Below are 20,506 nucleotides of genomic sequence, written 5' to 3'. Positions count from 1 at the left end.
GAAATGGCAAAAAGACTCATGAAGTGCAATTAAAAGACCATCAGGTTATTTAAACCTCCAAAGGTAATATACTGTACCTGAAGATTAGTGCCATGTACATCTCCACAGGGCTAATTGCGAAGGGAAATGGGGCGTTAGTGAAAATTCTGAAAATGTTAGTGATATATGTGGAAAAACAAGTCCAGTAGACAGAAAAAAAGATCCGAATCAAAAACATAATAAAACAATACAAATAACTAAAGACTAAGGATAAAGATATCTTTAAATTACTGTTAAACCAAGAAAGGTATCAGTGAAGCAATATTCAATCAGCCTGTTATGGTAGTAAAGCCCTATTGCAAATTGTTTTTAATTGCTTTCAAAGTGGGTAGTGATTAAGTAGGTACTTATTGAAGAGTAATTCCAGCTTCTACCCTTCTTTTCTTTAAGAGTACGTATATAACTAATATGTCTGACCAATAGCCTGCAGTACCACTGATATGTCTGACCAATAGCCTACGGTATTACTGATACGTCTGACCAATAGTCCGAGGTATCATTGATATGTCTGACCAATAGCCTACGGTACCACTGATATGTCTGACCAATAGTCGGCAGTATCAATGACAAGTATAGCCAATAGCCTATGGTACCACTGATATGTCTGACCAATAGCCTGCGGTATCACTGATATGTCTGACCAATAGTCTACGGTATTACTGACAAGTCTAACCAATAGCCTACGGTACCACTGATATGTCTGACCAATAGCCTACGGTATCACTAATACGTCTGACCAATAGACTGTGGTATCAATGATACATCTGACCAATAGCCTGCAGTATCCCTGGTATGTCTGACCAATAGTCTACGGTATTACTGACAAGTCTAACCAATAGCCTACGGTACCACTGATATGTCCTACCAATAGCCTACGGTATCACTAATACGTCTGACCAATAGCCTGCGGTATCACCGATATATTCGATCAATAGCCTACAGTATCACTGACAAGTCCGACCAATAGCCTGCAGTATCACTGATATGTCTGACCATTAGCCTGTGGTATCACTGATATGTCTGACCAATAACCTGCGGTATCACTGATATGTCTAACCAATAGCCTTCGGTAACATTGATATGTCTACCCAATAGCCTGTGGTATAACCGATATGTCTGACCAATAGCCTGTGGTATCACTGATAAGTCTGACCAATAGCCTGTGGAAGTATCCACACTTGTCCATCCAAAGGGAATTAACTGAATAATAAGTTGACCCGAGAGTTTAGTGGACAACTCATCCTTAAATTCATTTATCTGAGATAAACCTCACTAGGATGTCATAGCTGTTGACAAGGTGATCGATTTGGATCTATTGATATACACTTGCAAAGTGTAATGCTGTGTGCTAGGGCTTAAAGGATAATTTTCTATTTCTGAATCCTTTCATGAGAAATCTATGGGTAAATGAAGGGTCTTTTTATGCATAACAGAATTTCTAATATTGCCACCAATGAAACAAGTGGATAAATGAATGAAAGCTAAATCATATCTTGATACAAAAAAAAAGACAATAGAAAATAATTCTTGGGTATGGAAATTGTGTGAGTAGAAAATAGGCCAAATTAAACAAAAAGAAAGAATAAATACAATAATGTGATATAATAGGTCACAATAGCTACATAATTCCAGCAGTGCTTGGAAGAACACTGTGCCAAGTGCGACAAATTGAAAGGAAAACTAAAATTTACTGAAGTGCACTGGTAAGGGCATATCGACACAAAAACCTGCAAAGTATCCTATGTGCAGCACAAGTAAACTGACTTTTGATTAGATGAATATTAAGATAAATAGCAAGCAAACTGTCAAAAATCTTCTGCACATTACAGAGCATATTTATGCATTGCATATGATAGTCCATATAAAGCTTATTACTATATGAGTAAATCTGAGTCACTAAGGATTTTTTATAAAGTCAGCTTTAATCTATATACGAATAAAGTAAGACATCATAGAAAACTCAGCGAAAGTGAATCATTTCTGTGGAAAGTTTCACAGCTATTTTGTTACTGATATGCCCTTGTCACAATAAAGCTAATTACTAATATGTTGGTGCTGACAAATCTGTGCATGTGTTACACACATGCAGTCACACAAGATCAAGCCTAATTGAAAGCAAGTACAGAGAGTGCAATACATATATTATGTGTAACATACTGCGTAACCTGGCTAAATATTATAGCTAGATCTTGCCTTATTATGTAATGACTTGATATTGGCAGAATATTGTGTTGTATCTTATAATAAACTGGAATGTGTTATATATGAAAACTATCTTACTGGTTTTTTTTATAAGAATATTATACATAGAATGCTTTCATTCTAAACAATGTGATAAATAATATCAATGACCGGAAATATCTTACTAGCTTTTTATGACAAGAAAATTATACCTAGAATGTTTGAACTCTAAACAATGAGAGATATAATATCAATGACCGGAAAATGCTATATCTGAAAACTATCTTACTGGCTTTTTATAAGAATATTATACCTAGAATGCTTGAATTCTAAACAATGTGATAAATAATATCAATGACCGGAAAATGCTATATCTGAAAACTATCTTACTGGCTTTTCATGACAAGAAAATTATACCTAGAATGTTTGAATTCTAAACAATATGATAAATAACAGCAATTTACTACCAGATTTAGAAGAGAATTATGAACAAATCCTCGCAGTCACTTCTTATCAAATTTCTCTGACAAAGTCTGGGCAGTTCCTTTTCACATACTTATTAATCTACATTAATTACTTTATTATATTAAATTAATCATATAACATTCAATCTTGTCTTTTGAAATCTCGATGCTTATTCCTTTTTTCATTTTTTAATAGATCAAGGATTCACATCAGCCTGAATTGGACAAATGTTCGAATTAATTATATTTTTGTTCTCTTTCCATGGTACTATTTATTTCTGTGTTAATAACCCCGGCATAGAACTACTGTAACTAGGATGCAATATATTTATTCATCCTTGAGTTGCTTATGGAAGCTACAGAAAATTATTCAATAGGTTTTAATCTCTAACTTATTTTTTTATCAATTAGATTTAGTATATTTCATCTCCCAAATTAATTCCGACCAGCTCTATAGAAATCGAGTTTGACCCATTGGGCTGGAAAATCTCTATCCCTTTAGTAACAATAAACAGAAAAGAAACTTAAAATTCCTCTGCATTCCATGCTTTTATCTTTCTCTAGTATATTTGGAAGATTTATATTAGAAAAGTGTAAAGAAGGACTTCTTTCACTGGGCGTCACAGGTCTCTTCCCAGAAATAGATTTTTCCTTCGTCAAAATCCCTTAATATTTCGTCAGACCTGGAAATCATTTCATACTCCTTTTATGCAAAACGTAGATGTACGCGAATAAATGAGTAAAATGGCAATTAATAAAATTTATAAATTCAGGAGTTACTTAAATTAAACTAATAGCAGTGACCTTATGTAGCACTATCAAAGAAAAACTAATTGTGAGGATTGTAATAATGAACATTATGATAAAAAACTGACTACAATTATATTCCTAACCTAAAGATTCTTGAAGATTTGAATTTCATTTGACTGAATTATTGTAGGCCTACTGCTACTTTATAGCCTATATATTTAGAGACTCTAATTTGTAAAATTGTCATCAATAACTAAACATCAATAAAAAAAACTTTAATTAGAAATAAAACCAAATTCTTTTATACATTGAATGGAAAAGAATTTGTCATAAATAGCTAATTAAAATATTCATTGAAATGAGTGACAGATTGATTGTGAACTATCTGTTGCTATTTATAGGATGAGTGATGCTAAGCTACTTTTTTTTTTGCATTTAACAACTAAATTAATTTAGAATATAATATTAATACACTTTAAATTATGTCTGATGTAGTTCCAATTTAGTCTTTAGAAGCTTCCTAGTGAAAAGAGTAGCTATGTAGTTTTTGTAACTGACCTCTATAAATGTCTTTTGATGTATATTAAATAATATAAAACACACAGGATGTATATAAAAAACTTACATAAAACTCCCTGTACGATATTCATGGTAGAAAAGCTATAAAGTCTTGGGTAGGAAGATTTACTTCGTATGTATGTTCAGTTCTCAGGCAGATAATTCACTAATTACTCTCTCTCTCTCTCTCTCTCTCTCTCTCTCTCTCTCTCTCTCTCTCTCTCTCTCTCTCTCTCTCTCTCTCTCTCTCTCTCTCTCTCTCTCTCTCTAAGGGTATTATCCTAGCCAAAAAAGTTTCATATATGTACCTAGCACTCCTACCAATATTTTCAAATTGCAATTTCCAAAATAAAGATATACTCAAAATTTTTTTCTTTGTAATCTACACTCTAGCATACTATTTACTGTTGTCAACTGTTTGTATTGCGAGCTCTGAATTCTAGTTTAATCAGATATATGAAACAACAGATTCCTGGAGAATTTATCCTACAATACTTTCCTAAAACAAATCTTATTATCAAACTGTTTATCTCAAGACACTGACTTCTCTAAATAGATAACATAAGCTGCATTATATTTCCATTTCCAAGTACATTTCATTAAGAGATTCCAATATTTCTGAATTTTGTATCAGCTAAAAAATTGACTATTTACCTAAATAGAATATAAATAGTCATAATAATAGAACACTTTTCTTTTCTCCTCTACTTATCGGAAAAAGTTCCCATTGGAGTGGGAGCTATTCCTTCACAAAGTTCCTATTCCGGCGGAGCCAATTTTGTACAAAGTTCCTATTCCTGCAGGAGGTAATTCTGTAAAAAGTTCCTATTCCGGTAGGATATAATCCTATAAAAACTTCCCATTCCAGTGAAAACTAAACCTGTAAAAAGTTCCTATTCCAGAGGGGGCTGATGCTGTAAAAAGTACCTATTCTGGAAGGAAATAATGCTGTAAAAGGTTCCTATTCCGGAGGGGGCTAATGCTGTAAAGGGCCCCTATTCTGGAGGGGGCTAATGCTGTAAAAGATTTATTCTTTTCTCTTCTTAATGTTACGAGAGGAGGTGGGCGGAGTTAGCTGAGAGAGTTGCCTCGCCAAGCGACGTTAGTACCCTACTATCATAATGCCAAGTTGGCAACCTTGACACCACTAGACTATTCTGGAGGGGGCTAATGCTATAAAAAGTTCCTTTTTCTGTAAAAAAATTCCTATTTCAGATGGGGGGCTAATGCAGTTAAAGGTTCCTATTCTGTGTGGACTAATCCTGTTCAGTTGGAGAGCAGTGCTTCAAGGAGCCAAAACATAGACAAAGTGCACACGTGCATACTGTGCAAACACTGCCTGGCTGATTCGGCTGCTGCTAACCCTCAATAAGGACATGAGACATCCACTTACTTCTGGTCGGGGTTGATTGAATCCTCAAACATTTTTTTGCTGGTGAAGTAAACGTTGGTGGCACGAGCGTCAAACAGGAGACTTTGGATGAGGTCTTTGTCGCCTGGAAAAGGGAAAGAAGGGATTATTCTTGATCATAAAAATAGATTGGGAAAAATGCTTATTTGCTTATACCTGGAGACGGTTAGAATCATTAACTATTACTTAGTTCTATTCAACATTATTAAGGAAGAGTCGAATACATAATCTTTCAAGTTTTTCTATTATAAGGTCAAGGATCAGGAAAACTATGATAGACTATGGAGTAACGAACATAGTTCTTTTAGAAAATACTAAATTAATTGTTTTAAGTTCGTACAAAAATTTGATCAAAATGGGGTGGTAACTTGATAGGTTAACTAAGTACTGATCAAAAACAAAACTCTATGGTCAAGATACGGTCATTTGCATTGGTTAAAGGATATACCTCATTTATTAAATCAGTATACTTTATATAAATCCTACAACATAACAATACATTATGAAGACCTAAACTGTAGGCTGAAGTCTTTGATTAATGAATATTATCAACCTGATAATGTCACATACGTAAAAAAAAAAAAAGTAATCTTATAAAACCTACACCTCTATTTGAGAAGTTTTTAAATTTCAATTCTCGGAATCATGAGAGTATTTTCCTCTGCATTTCCTTCATTTGAGCTTCATGATATGAGATCATTCATATATATAGTGTTTCAATAAGTACGTAGAGACTGTGGAAGAGTATTTTAACTTTCCTTCTGCTTAAAATGACTTTCACCAGTCCCAGACCAAAACTTTGGTCAAGGAAAGACAACTATTATTTAGAAGATATAAAATTTTAATTCTACATTTTAACTCTGCTGAAATGTTATAAATAAAAAGTGGTATTATATTATGAAAGATTGCACTTTTCAATTTGTAATAGCTTCTTAATCATTGACTATTTTCATCGGATGGTTTAATCATATACTGATAAAGAAGTCTGTAAATGTTTTCATAAATAAAGGATATATTATAAGGTCAAAATTCTACAGTCGACAAAACGTTGCTTGACAAAACGAAAATTTATTTAAAATTCAAATCCAACTCACATCAAGATCTTATAGCATTTAAGTATACCAGCTTTATTAAGAATAGGATGACGTTTCATTCTTTAGCTTATTTAGATATTTAAAATCTACTACTCCAGCTGCACGAGCCATACAATACAGAATGAACACGAGTATATAATAAAAATCATCTTTATAATTTTCAAAACTGCACGCAAAACCTACATGTCTCCATGAAAATAACATGGAAAGCTGAATCATTATCAATCCTAAACCATTATACTCCGTCTCAGCTGTACAATTATACTTATTCAGAACCATCTCCATTTAATGATATCTCAATTGGGTACGTCACGTGTATCCGTTTAACATGCAAATTAACGATGGAGTCTAGGTGGCATAAATACTATTCAAGTCCCGTTTCTGACTTGCCACAGTTAGTCTTGTCCTAAAAAGAGAGACACAACACGAAGGGTAATATCAAGTCCTACGATTCTGGAACAAATAGCCAAGAGGACCAGGAATGTAATCGAGTAAGAAATCCTATATCCTACGCTGTTATAGTCTGTGTCCTGAGTCCCAAAGAAGAGATGAACTAAGGACAGTTTAAGATGTCACTGGAGGGAATAATATTACACAGCTGGATATGGAAACATCGTTACGGTTATTGTTACATAAAAGCTGGCTTTATGCCAGCACGGGCTCTTGCTATTAAAAGCTGCCAGTTATAAAACATAGGTTTGAAACAGAATTGACGATACTAAGACATTTATGGATGTAATTACATATTTGAATGAGAATTTCATTGATAAAAAGTATGGAGATTTATACATCAATATTTCACATGTTCTAAGCATTTTCAACACAAAAGAAAATGAGCAATTTTCATTTCAATTTGGGATATGACGCTTCATTCAGAAATATCCCTTATTACAGTAAATTCTAGAAGGGCAATGACATCTTATGCTAAAATAATAAAGTGGAAAAGACATACAGCAGTAATACCAGAAAGTAAAATACTGACTTAGGAAACTCATACAGGATACTCAGCACACAGACTAGAAAGGTATTACTAGAGAAATTGCCAAGCAGACACAAACTGGTTTGAGTTTGTATAATTGGATTTTCAAAATGCTAATTCAAATGTGTTCAAATTTTACTTTCAACAGATGAATATGAAATATTTGTAGTGATTGAAAAACTATATGATTTCATGGAGGCAAAGACGTATAATTCTTTGTGTAATTTCTACCAAACAATTAAGTTTATTAGTCAAATCAATGATAAAATTTTTACTTTCTTTTGCTATTCTTAAGGAAAACTTTTATGAGAAGATATCTGCATAGGTTATAATCTAGCATATATATAAAACAAACACATGTATAGATCTATACATACTGTATACATGGAAAAACAAATCTGTTTATGTATGAATGGCAAATCTCTTGTAATGCACAAAGCCAAAATACTTACAGTAGTAGTTCTCTCGCCTCTCATTCTCGAGTCCCCCTGACATCCTTGATTTGGCTGCTTGGGGGAGGCAGGAGCATTAGCCAAGCACAAACCACTCATTTAAGGCACTAACAAACGGGACCGTTTCCGTACAGAAAGCAAACAAGAGCGTTTACATAATAAAACAAAGAGAGGTACAGATAATATTGGATTCTTTGCTCAGGCAAGGGTAAAAAAACTCTTGTGGATTCTATGCCCAGGTAATAGGAAAAGTGTCTCACTGATTCTTCGCCCAGGTTAGAGGATAAGGATACATTGGATTCTTTGCCACAGGCAAGTGAAAAGACTTGTGGATTCTTTTCCCAGGTCAGCGGAAAGATTCTCAAAGATTCTTTGCAAAAGGCATGTGAAAAGTCTTCTGGATTCCTTTTTCCAGGTCAGTGGAAAAAGTCTCTCAAAGATTCTTCGCCATAGGCAAGAGAAAACTCTTCTGGATTCTTTTTTCCAGGTTAGTGGAAAAAGTCTCTCAAAGATTCTTTGCCACAGTCAAGTGAAAAGTCTTCTGGACTCTTTTTCCAGGTCATTGGAAAATCTCTCAAAGATTCTTTGCCATAGACAAGAAAAATGACTTCTGGACTATTTTTTCAGGTCAGTAGAAAAAAAGCCTCAAAATTTCTTTGCCATAGGCAAGTGAAAAATCTTCTAGATTCTTTTCCCAGGTCAGTGGAAAAAAAAGTCTCTCAAAATTTCTTTGCCACAGGCAAGAGAAAAGTCTTTTAGATTCTTTTCCCAGGTCAGTGGAAAAAAGAATACCATGGATTCTTAACCTCGGCAAGGGGAAAGAATCTTAATGCTGAAACGCATTCAATTCTAATTCTTGCAGTGAGTACGAGATAAGTCTAAATAGGGCTTCCATTTACTGCTTCTGTAAACGGCCCGCTTAGCGAATAGATACCAGGCCCTTAAAAAGCATGACTGATAATAGCTGCAACAATTGCCAAGATTAACATTAATTCCTGGAGTATCAAAGCAGTACAGTAAAACAATTAAACCACATTACAGTAAAGATGTTCCAAAAATATTTGCGTATATTTTTTTTTAGGAAAGCTGAAGTAATGATAATTAGTGATGAATAGTATATGGAACATAATTGGGAATTAAAACTAATGTTTGATTATATGAATTCAAGTGGTATTGATGACTTTCACCTTGTCCAGTAGTTTCAAACCTCCTACACCTAGCAACTATAAATTCAAAAAAAATATTCCTTAGGTTAAATCTAAAAAAACATAAAACCCTTATAGGAACGGTCCCGTGCACAAGACTAAGTTCTGTAATGATTGGTATTTAGGTATTAAGAATCTTTTATTTTTTTCTTAAATATCACTAACGAATTTGCAAGATCTGACAACATGAAATGCTGTTGATACACCTCTCATTTTTGACTGTCCATAAAAGATAAATTCTTTTCTGTTTCTTTGGTGTATTAGAAATAAAAAAAAAGATAGAGGTTTGGGTATATGTGTACAACTGAGGAGGATATCTTTAAAGGTAAGAATACAGCGTGAAAACTTATAGGAGAGAGAGAGAGAGAGAGAGAGAGAGAGAGAGAGAGAGAGAGAGAGAGAGAGAGAGAGAGAGAGAGAGAGAGAGAGAGAGAGAGAGAGAGAGATAAATAGTAGGTGTACAGATGTCCTCTCGTTGGGTTAAGGTTCGCTGCACATAAGCGGATTGATACCGCGCGTTTTGTCCATGCAGATTAGAATTTCCGAGCAGCAGTGATTAATAGCCGCGTGCACTGCTTAACCTGGGTGGTTCACGGCTCCAGTGGAGTGGCTTATAGAAAACTACGAGACCACTCGGGGAAAATCCTCTCATGTGAAGACATGCCCCTAACAAGCGGAAATATTTCCGAACGGGAAAAAATCCGTTTGTGTGAAGCAAGATTTAGTCTCTAATTTGAAAACAATCCGCTTCAACCGCTTATGTGAAGCGGGATTTAGTCTCTAATTTGAAAACAATCCGCTTGTGTGAAGCGGGATTTAGTCTCTAATTTGAAAACAATCCGCTTGTGTAAAGCGAGATTTAGTTTCTAATTTGGAAACAATCTATTTATGGGAAGCGAGATTTAGTCTCTAACTTGAAAACAATCCGCTTGTGTTAAGTGGGATTTAGTCTCTAATTGGAAAACAATCTATTTGTGTGAAGCGGGGGTTAGTCTCTAAATTGAAAACAATCTGCTTGTGTAAAGCGAGATTTAGTTTCTAATTTGAAAACAATCCGCTTGTGTGGAGTGGGATTTAGTCTCTAATTTGAAAACAATCTACTTATGTGAAGCGGGATTTAGTCTCTAATTTGAAAACAATCCGCTTGTGTGAAGCGGAATTTAGTCTCTAATTTGAAAACAATCTACTTGTATGAAGTGGGATTTAGTCTAATATGAAAACAATCTGCTTGTGTGAAGCGGGGTTTAGTCTTTAATTTGAAAACAATCCGTTTGTGTGAAGCGAGATTTAATCTCTAATTTGAAAACAATTCGTTTGTGTGAAGCGAGATTTGGTCTGTAATTTGAAAACAATCCGCTTGTGTGAAGTGGGATTTAGTCTCTAATTTGAAAACAATCTGCTTATGTGAAGCTGGATTTAGTCTCTAATTTGAAAACAATCTGCTTGTGTGAAGCGAGATTTAGTTTCTAATTTGAAAACAATCCGCTTGTGTGAATCGGGATTTAGTCTCTAATTTAAAAACAATCCGCTTGTTTAAAGCGAGATTTAGTCTCTAATTTGAGAACAACAATAGGATTCTTGACCACTGCTAGGTTTTTTGAATACCACAAATTTGTTTATGGGCTCAATAATGGTACAGTAATGATAAGAAAAACTTGTATAGTATCACATAACTGAAGCAAGGAAATCCCTTTAAATAAAACATCCCTGTATAAAGAGAGAAGCCAACAACTTCTCTGACTATACATTAACTCAACGAGGCTCTGATACATTTTCCATCACTTACAGGATCTAATATTGATGGTAAATGTAGAATGGACTCAACACCAACATATGGACAGACTAAAATGATTAGCAATATCTTGATACCTTTATCGGCATCAATGACCTTAGATGTCAGGATTCCCGATAACTCATTATCAATCAATCAATCAATCATGATAGCTTTAAATTTCTAAACGGAGAGTTTTCAAACTACTAAAACATTCTTTTCTCGTAACTCTGACCTAAGTCAGTAGCTCTGAACTAAGTCAGTTTCTTTGAACTAGGTCAGTAACTCTGACCTAAGCCAGTGATATCAAAAGTACAGTAATACCCACCATGGCAGAACTTAACCTTGATCTTAACAACACAAAACTATGCTATGATCATACCAATGCGGTTAGTTCAACTGAAATACACAAAAGGTAAAAGGAATGTTTCTTTTCAGTAACTCAGAACTTTTTTTCCTATGGGGCTTCCCCAAGGGGATAATTCGTGTGACAGACCAATTCTCTTAAGGATAGTTAGATCCCCTGATATCAGTGACCAATAATAACCATTAACCTGAAACCTGTTGATGTGACTACCATGGAATGAACACAGTTAATTTTTAGCAGGCCAAACAGCAAATACAATCAAGATGCTTCTGTTCTGTGCAAATGATATGCATGATCAAAGAGTAATAAAAAAGAGAATTCCGAAATATAATGTGAATATAGATGAGCCTGTGTAATGACAAATAGCTGTCAACAACAGAGTAACTGATCAAATTTAATCATCCTGAATGATCAGATCATGTGACAGTAAAATCGAATATTTTGGGTTTGCTGTTAAATCCTGCTATGAAAAGCCTTTACTGATACTAATGATTTTACAACACCATTCATCTCTTTACATTTAACTCAGAAGAATCTATATAAGGATCTTGCAGGTGATGTGACCATGCATGAAGTAACTAATGTTGCATGAATGAAAAAAAGGTCATTCATTCAAAAAGGCAGATCAATGGAATAAAATGAGACAGGAACAATCACTATAGCCAATGCTGAGATGGGACTCAGGCAATAAACAAAGTGGCATTTGTTATGGAAAACAAAAAGGAAAGAAAACAGGTGTAAATAAAAAGATATCAAAAAGGAATTTGTAAGCGAGAAGCGAGGAAAAGAAAATAAAACTGTCCACAGGGGTCCGTCATACGAATAAGCCTGGAATATGGCAAATAGACCAGGGTATTGTATACACCTAAACTTCACATTCTTTTCTCTGTCTTTCCGTTTCCATTTCGATCGCCAGCTTACAGTCGAAATACATCCAAATATGTCTGTCGGTCAGTCTGTCTTAGCCATTGCTGCGTGTTTCTCCTAATTATCACAATCTTTAATTGCAGGTAGAATATAATGTACACTCAATTGCAAAATTAGATTTGTTAGTTAAGGTTTCACAGGATTATGCAAAAAAGGCCATTGTTATTAGACATACGCTAATGTTCATATGGATTTAACATTTTCAATAATATTCATAATGAAGAAAAATATATATATATCCAAATGGAATCACACAAAAAGCCAATGACTTGCAAAGCAGATTAGGGAGACTATAAGGGGTAAAAGGGAGAAACCTAATCAAACTTGATTGAAAAATATGACATAACAATAAGGATAATGTTAATGTTAATGGCACTTAGGAGTAACCATATTGTTATTTAACTTAGTAAGCAAGCTTCAAATTACAGAATAGATTGTCCATGGTTCAAAAATGGAGAAATGTCTATTGAAATATATAAATGAAAATAAGTGCATGAAAAAAAAACCATAAACGTATAGATACTTTTTCACGCATTTCGTCTCGTTTTCAGGATTGTTATGTGTTAATGAGATCAAATATTTTTTTTTTAGATTTCTAACACTGTTCACTTCTCAGAGGCGTTTGCTGCAGGCCACCCATCCTAAGACCAACCAAACCCAGCTATTAATTCTAATAGCCAGCCAGGCCTTCTCCATTATGAGGCTCAATACTACACAATATTCTAGAAGTTTTATTCCAGCTGTGACCAAGTTGTGGAATGATCTTCCTAATCGGGTAGTTGAATCGGTAGAACTTCAAAAGTTCAAAGTTGTTGCAAATGTTTTTATGTTGAACAGGCTGACATAAGTCTCTTTATAGTTTATACATGACATATGTTTTGACATTGTCACTGTTTTTAGAATGATTTATTGTTAATTCGTTCTCATCTTTTATCATTTCCTTATTTCCTTTGCTCACTGGGCTTTTTTTCCCTGTTGGAGCCCTTGGGCTTATAGCATCTTGCTTTTCCAACTAGGGTTGTAGCTTGGGGCAAGGCAAATTTTCTTAAGGTAGTATTGTACCCTCTCTTTTTATAGTTTAAATAAGAAATATCTGTTTTAATGTTATTGTTTTTAAAATATTTTATTCTAATTGTTCATTACTTCTTATATCATTTATTAATTTTATCATTTCCTTTTCTCACTGGGCTATTTTTGCCCGTTGGAGCGCTTGGGCTTATAGAATCTTGCTTTTACAACCAGGGTTATAGCTTAGCTAGAAATAATAACAGAGCAAGCTGTGGTAGCCTATTGGAAATGTCCCTGCTTGGCGATCTGCCGGACTGGGTTCGAGTCCCGCTCAAGCTCAATAGTTTCTTGTAGTGTCTGCAACTTTACCATCCCTGTGAGCTAAGGAGGTGAGTTTAGGGGAACCTATAGGTCTACCTGCTAAGTCATAAGCAGCCATTGCCTGGCCATCCCTGGTCTTAGCTTAGATGAAGAGTGGGTGTGGGCGTTGGTGATATGGATATAAGAGCAGTCTTTAGGGCAATGTCCCGCTTGGACATTGTCACTGTTCCTTGCCTCCGCCATTCATGAGAGACCTTTAAATCTTGAAAAGCACAGTGCAAGTTCCTTAATGAAATCAAGCAATACGGAAGGTACCATATACAGGATGTCTCTAAAAGTGGGTCATTGTCATATTCAATGTTGTTGGACAATCATTGCAATTGTGTCCAGAAGATAAAGATCACTAAGTCAATTCTTTTTTAGTGGGGCACATTTACACCGACTCGCAGGGATGCCCTTTTAGCTGGGAAAAGTTTCTTGATCGCTGATTGGTTGGACAAGATAATTCTAACCAATCAGATAGCAGGAAACTTTTCCGAGCTAAAAGGGCACCGCTGCGAGTCGGTGCAAATGCACCTCATTAAAGAAAAATTGATTATAGTAGCTGCTGATGCCCAGAAAGGGGATGCATATTCCGGCAGTGGTGAAACAAAGGATCGGAAGCTTGCGGTAATATGACAGAATGTTGTCATGTACTACACAATGTTAAAAAAAACCGTAATTTTAATAGAAAATTCTCCGTAAAAATATACTGTTCTCATCCGCATTTCAGTAAAATACAGGCAACCATAATTTTACCTTACTTTGTTATCATCTTTTACGGGTTGGTGACCCTTTACGTCAATATATCGTTTTTAAAGCGATAAAAATCCTGGAATAAATGTTGAGAGACATTTACCGTTTTTAATGCAATTTTTTAAGTGTTTAATAAAAGCATTAAGGTAATATAATTAAATATTGTTCAGTATCCAGAACCACTGAGAGCAGGATATGATATTGCCTAATTGAGATAATCTCACGTAGTTCTATATAAGTTATGTCATATTTCGCATATTTTATGTCTCATCCAGGAAAATACAGAAATCAAGAGAATTATGGAAAAACCCTATTCTAAAAAATTACTACAGAGAGAGAGAGAGAGAGAGAGAGAGAGAGAGAGAGAGAGAGAGAGAGAGAGAGAGAGAGAGAGAGAGAGAGAGAGAGAGAGAGAGGCACTGCAAGGCACTTGAAGTACACAAGCATCTTGGGCACAGCTCACTGGTCACTGTTGGCAATGGAACATCTATCAATGTAATGACACTATGCTGTTTAAAATGGATCCATTAGCTAAAGTAATGGCTCCAGCAGCTTATCAAAATTCAAAACCTGAGAAAATACATTAATGTATCGTAGAGCCCAATAAAATAGAGTGAATCGAGGAATTAATAAAAACAATGTACTCATGAGCCCAGCGCATGGTGCCTGTTCATGTGAATAAATGGGTCATGATTTTGTAGGTTAACTCCAAATGATGACTCTAATTATTATAATTATTATTATTATTATTATTATTATTATTATTATTATTATTATTATTATTATTATTATTATTATCATTATTTGCTAAGCTACAACCCTAGTTGGAAAAGCAAGATGCTATAAGCCCAGGGGCTCCAACAGGGAAAATAGCTCAGTGAAGAAAGGAAACAAGGAAAAATAGAAAATTTTAAGAATAATAACATCAAAATAAATATTTCCTAAATAAGCTATAAAAACTTTAACAAAACAGGAGGAAGAGAAATTAGATGGAATAGTGTGCCTGAGTGTACCCTCAAGCAAGAGAACTCTAACCCAAGACAGTGGAAGGCCATGGTACAGAGGCTATGGCACTAATGCACCAGGCTGATTGTTTAGGATAATGATAATCCTGCTTCAAAGAAAATCACGAATCCTATCCAAGGCAAAACAGATGATGAAAACCTGTCCTCAGGTTTGCAAAACTTCTGTACTGAGTAGCAGCTATCTATAACGAGGTACCCGCTGTAAATGGCTTAATTGGAGATTTTTTCGGTGCCATTTTGGTATGCGATCTCATTTATGGCGTGATCTCAGAGATTATTCTTTTGCTTTGGTATGCGATCTCAATATCTTTAATAGGTGGAATAAAGAAGAATAACAGAAAATCTAATGGTTCTTGCTTCGCAGTGCGCTCGCTTCGCTCGCGAAAAAATAAAAACATCAGGATTAATAGTTTAAGTTCCGTATGTATTGGAAAGCGGTAATGTTGAGCTGCGCACGCTAACATCAATGATTCATTATTATTTCTTAAATAATTATTCTCGGTATAAATTTTTTTTCTCTAGAAAACCTAATGGTTCTTGCTTTGCCGTGAAGTGAAATGAGATAGCTACTATCAGGTGAGATCGCATACCAAAGCAAAAGCGCGACCTTGAGCTAGCATACCAAAGCAGCACCGATTTCCCTTCGATAGCTTTTGCCATCCTGGAAACTTCCCTCTGATCCACACTTGCGTCAAGATATTTGCATTGAGATGTTAAAGCAGCTTACTGTAGTAATGCTTAGTAAAATTGCAGTAATAATGTACAGTATAGAGAACATAGTTGTTACCTGTCGTTTTTTCTGGTAATTATTCTATAGTTCTTTTAAATGGCAAAAATATTTGACTTAAGTACGGTACCCATTACTCATAATGAATGTTAATGAAGTTATATCGATAGGTTTTAAAAAATAATTTCCCACAACATGCACTTTAAAAAACAAAAAAAAATGATGATTGTGCCTGGTATACTCCAGTCATTTCAACCCCCATTTCCGTACGTTTTTATCAGATAGAGATTAGAATAATATTAAGAGTTAGAATGATTGGTGACAAGACGTAATATACTAATAATATCTACGGGAGTAATGGACTAACGAAATAATAAAACTTGAGCACTTGAGCAAAAACCAAAACAAAAACAAGAAGCATATTTTTGTATTTCCTAAAATCAAAGTTCAAGATATCTCTGAGCACAGTTCAACAATCAACAAATTACGAAAGCAAAAAACCAAAACGAAAAAAAATCAAAGCCAGAAGCCAAACCGAAAAAAAAAAAATAGTAAAATGCTATATTAAACCTTCTGCCTTCCAATGGCCCACTTATTAAGCAAAACAAACTGAACGAAAAGTATAAGACTTTCTGAAAGCCAAGCAATCATTAATTCAACACTTACACGTTGTAGTATGGGACAGGGAAGGTTCGGGCAACGGGCGGGTACGAGTGGAACGCCACTTCCAGTGGGGCTTTTGGGCCCTCGAAAGGAAATCGGTCATGAGCTGCTCAGGGGTCAGGTTATGGTGGCCGTCGTCATATTTGTATTCGCAGTACACCCTGTGGATGAAAGGATAAATGCTTCTGTTATGATCGGCGTCAATGACCTTAGATGTCAGGATGCCTGAAAACTTCTGAAAACTTCATGTTATGAGGCTTGTTAGGGGAAATTCAGTCAAATGCACTTTTACAGAGTACAGTATTGTCAAAATAATGAAACACTTGAATATTATGTAGATTTGGCATGAAGTATCCTCCTTGACCTGGCTCTAAGCAGTAGACTATCTCCATCAAATACTTTTATGATCTACTTAGAAATTCAGAACCAACTGTTTTAAAATGTAATTGAATAGATAATGTATTTGCAAAACGGGTTATTCACTGGACTAAATAAGTATAAATGACACTTTACTTTGCAAAAATCAAAAGCATAGTATCTTATTTGACTCTGGTCTTAAACAAAAACTTACCATTCGGGATGTAAAGTCCAGTTCCCAGATGAGAAATGATCCATTGCTGTTGAAAAAAATCAAAGGAATTAATTTCATGACACATTGAAAATTCTACTTATTAAATATAAATATAAGACAATAGAGGTTTAAAGTTTTAAAGGTCGCTCATGAATGGCAGGGGCAAGGGACAGTGACATTGCCCTCGCAAGCAGGACAATGCTCTAGAGACTGACCATATATATTATATGATCAGTGCCCAAGCACCCTCTCTATCCAAGCTAGGATAAGGGAGGGCCAGGCAATGGCTGCTGATGACTCAGCAGGTAGACCTATAGGCTCCCCCAAACCCCCCCAAACCTTAGCTTACAAGGGTGGTAGGGTTGCAGATGCTAAAGGCACTAACGAGTCTGAGCGGGACTCGAGCCCCCGTCTGGCAAATAACAGGCAGAGACGTTACCAATCAGGCCAAGTAATTGTGAAGAAAAGAATCATGCTATGATTTGAACTAAATAAGAACTAAAGTATAGGTGTAAATGACAAAAATGTGTTTAATGATTGCACAAGGGTTTATTTTCATTATTTATACCCGAAAACACTAGACCTGGGGCTCTTTACAAGAACGGGGTGTCACGTTAAACTTTCGACAGAATCAGTTACATTAGGGAACACTAGCCCATAGAATCAGAACTAAAAGATGATTAATTTATTACTGCTGCTCAAATGACCATAACTTTTCTAAGTAAAATAATGTGTTAATGTGTCAAAATTTCTTAAGTATAACAATGTACCAATATGCAATAAAAAATTCCTACATGGTGATCCAACTGATTCAAGGAAATCATATATATATATATATATATATATATATATATATATATATATATATATGTATATATATATATATGTATATATATATATATATATATATATGTATATATATATATGTATATATATATATATATATATATATATATATATATACAGTGTATATAAAACAAGTGCACCTGTAAACATAAATCAAATAACACCAGTCAAGCTTTTTTACTAACAGCTTTAGCAAACATGGGTTACTTAGTTTAATTTCCCCTCGTTACTGGTAATCTTATATCATATATCAAACATCTATAATTCTAGATCATAATGGCAGACAACTTACTATCCTTCATTTCAAAAGAATATATTTGTTATATATCCCTAAAATAAGCTATTATGCATTTAATCTCATTCCCATGGTAAGTCAATGGGTTAAAGGTTATGGCAGCTATAAGCTTCATTTAACACAAAATCTTGAGCTTTAGGAATATGGGACTTAGTTTTATAACCTTCTACCAGATTCTGAAGGCTTCTATTGCAAGGAATATACAAGAATAACACCTATAATATATTTTTTCATAAGTGAATGTTTCTTTATTTGTGGATCCTTTCAGCTAAGAGCTCGTAAAGAGCAAAATAGAGGGACGATATCAGATAAAACATAATCCAGGAATAATCTACTAGGAGAAAATTACCATAAAATAATACATCATAATAAAAAAACAACAAATGTAGCCGTTTCTAGTCCACTATAGGACAAAGGCCTCAGAATATCATTATTCATGTCTGGGTTTTGTCCATTTTCATCACTGCTAATTAGTGATAGTGGGAGATTTTAGTCTGATCGCTCACAGCAAACCAACCCAAGTATACCTGGCCTTGATTAGTACAGCTTTGCTGATCATGGTAATACACAAAAATAATCCACATTTGAATAAAAATGTAAATAACCGTGATAAGGTATTAAACTTATATTACATACACTGTTAGAAAAAAAATGAAATTTTAATCGGAAATTCTCTGTAAAAATATAGATGCCAACTGTATTTCAGTAAAATACAGGTGACCGTAAATTTACCTTACTTTGTTATTATCTTTAACGGGTTAGTGACCATAATATCACTCCTTTACGTCATTACTTCTGTTTTTAAAAAGTAAAAATCCTGAAATAAATGTTGCCAGACATTTACCGTTCCTTTAATGCAAATTTTTAACAGTGTACAGATCTTTACCTTGCGTCCTCACAGACTGGAAACAACTAAACGTCTCAAAAGACACTTACCTCTATTTGACCTGGGATCCTGTATGGCCCTGCTGAGCTCAATCTGACCAAAGACTTTATATCTGCCGTATTTCTCGGGTAAAGCGATTCCGAGACTGAAGGGCGTATCGTCCACCTTCTGAGTGTAGTACCACTGCCCTCGTGTCACAACACGTTTCTGAAAGATGGGGGCGTGATGTTTATAAAGGTCTCAGGGGACATTGTTGTGGTATGTATACTGAAGAGGTAAATCTGGTCAATGAATAAAACTTCTAAAAAGGTTTTCTTAAATCTTATTTGGGTGTTTATATCAAAGTCTTCTGGAACCGTTTTTAACGTTATAGATGTATTCTGAGTAATGATCTTTATGTAATTTTAGTCTTCTGGAAGGGTTTTAAAAGTTATAGTGTACAGTATATTGAAGAGGTAAATCTGGTAAATGAATAATACTTCTTTCATTTTACAAAATATTAAAAAAAAAAAAAATTCAATATTAATGGGTTGTTTGTATTAAAAGGTGCTTGACATTAATACATGTACAGTATATTGAAGAAGTAAATCTGGTAAATGAATAAGACTTCTTTCATTTTACAAAATATTAAAAGCTTTTTTTTTTAATATTATTTGGTTGTTTGTATTAAAAGCTGCTTGGCATTAATATATGTACAGTATATTGAAGAGGTATATCTGGTAAATAGAATGATAATTTTATTTTAACAAATATTAAAATCTTTTCTTAAATTCATTTTGGGTGTTTATATTAAAAGCTGCTTGTAAATATCATCCAATCCACTTTAGATTGAATGAATTCCCAAACGGTCAGCAGGAATGGGCTACCTGGTAATTTATGTGAACTCAGAGAGACTGAAATATTCTCCAGTTTTAATGGTAAACAAATGCTGAACTATAGCCTTCATATTAGAAGAAAATCACTGCTAGCCATTCTAGGATCCATCAGAACATTTAAAAAAAGCATTTAAATAGTTTATTTTTTAGAAGAAGAAAAGCAATACTAGACTTTCTGTGCTATCTAAAAGGCTCCATCAGGACATTTAAGAAAAACATTTAAATACTTTTTTTCGTTAGAAGAAAATTTTTGTCCTATCAAAACTTTTCCATCAGGATATTTAAACAAAAAAGCT

General features: G+C 34.4%; 1 protein-coding gene across 3 annotated transcripts in view; it reads right to left on the bottom strand.

The window, feature by feature from the left end:
* Positions 1–20,506, bottom strand: part of LOC137620511 (voltage-dependent calcium channel subunit alpha-2/delta-3-like) — a 263,284-nt gene that overhangs the window by 112,707 nt on the left and 130,071 nt on the right. For all 3 annotated transcript variants that reach the window (XM_068350700.1, XM_068350701.1, XM_068350702.1), the window contains 5 exons: positions 19,386–19,542; positions 17,309–17,354; positions 16,741–16,898; positions 7,929–7,982; positions 5,386–5,488 (listed from right to left, as the gene is read on the bottom strand). In XM_068350700.1, the coding sequence (XP_068206801.1) occupies positions 5,386–5,488; positions 7,929–7,982; positions 16,741–16,898; positions 17,309–17,354; positions 19,386–19,542 (518 nt within the window). The remainder of the gene's footprint in view (positions 1–5,385; positions 5,489–7,928; positions 7,983–16,740; positions 16,899–17,308; positions 17,355–19,385; positions 19,543–20,506) is intronic.

The sequence above is a fragment of the Palaemon carinicauda genome, chromosome 27 (assembly GCF_036898095.1).
Source record: "Palaemon carinicauda isolate YSFRI2023 chromosome 27, ASM3689809v2, whole genome shotgun sequence".
NCBI lineage: Eukaryota > Metazoa > Arthropoda > Malacostraca > Decapoda > Palaemonidae > Palaemon > Palaemon carinicauda.
This window is presented reverse-complemented; position numbering and strand designations above follow the sequence as displayed.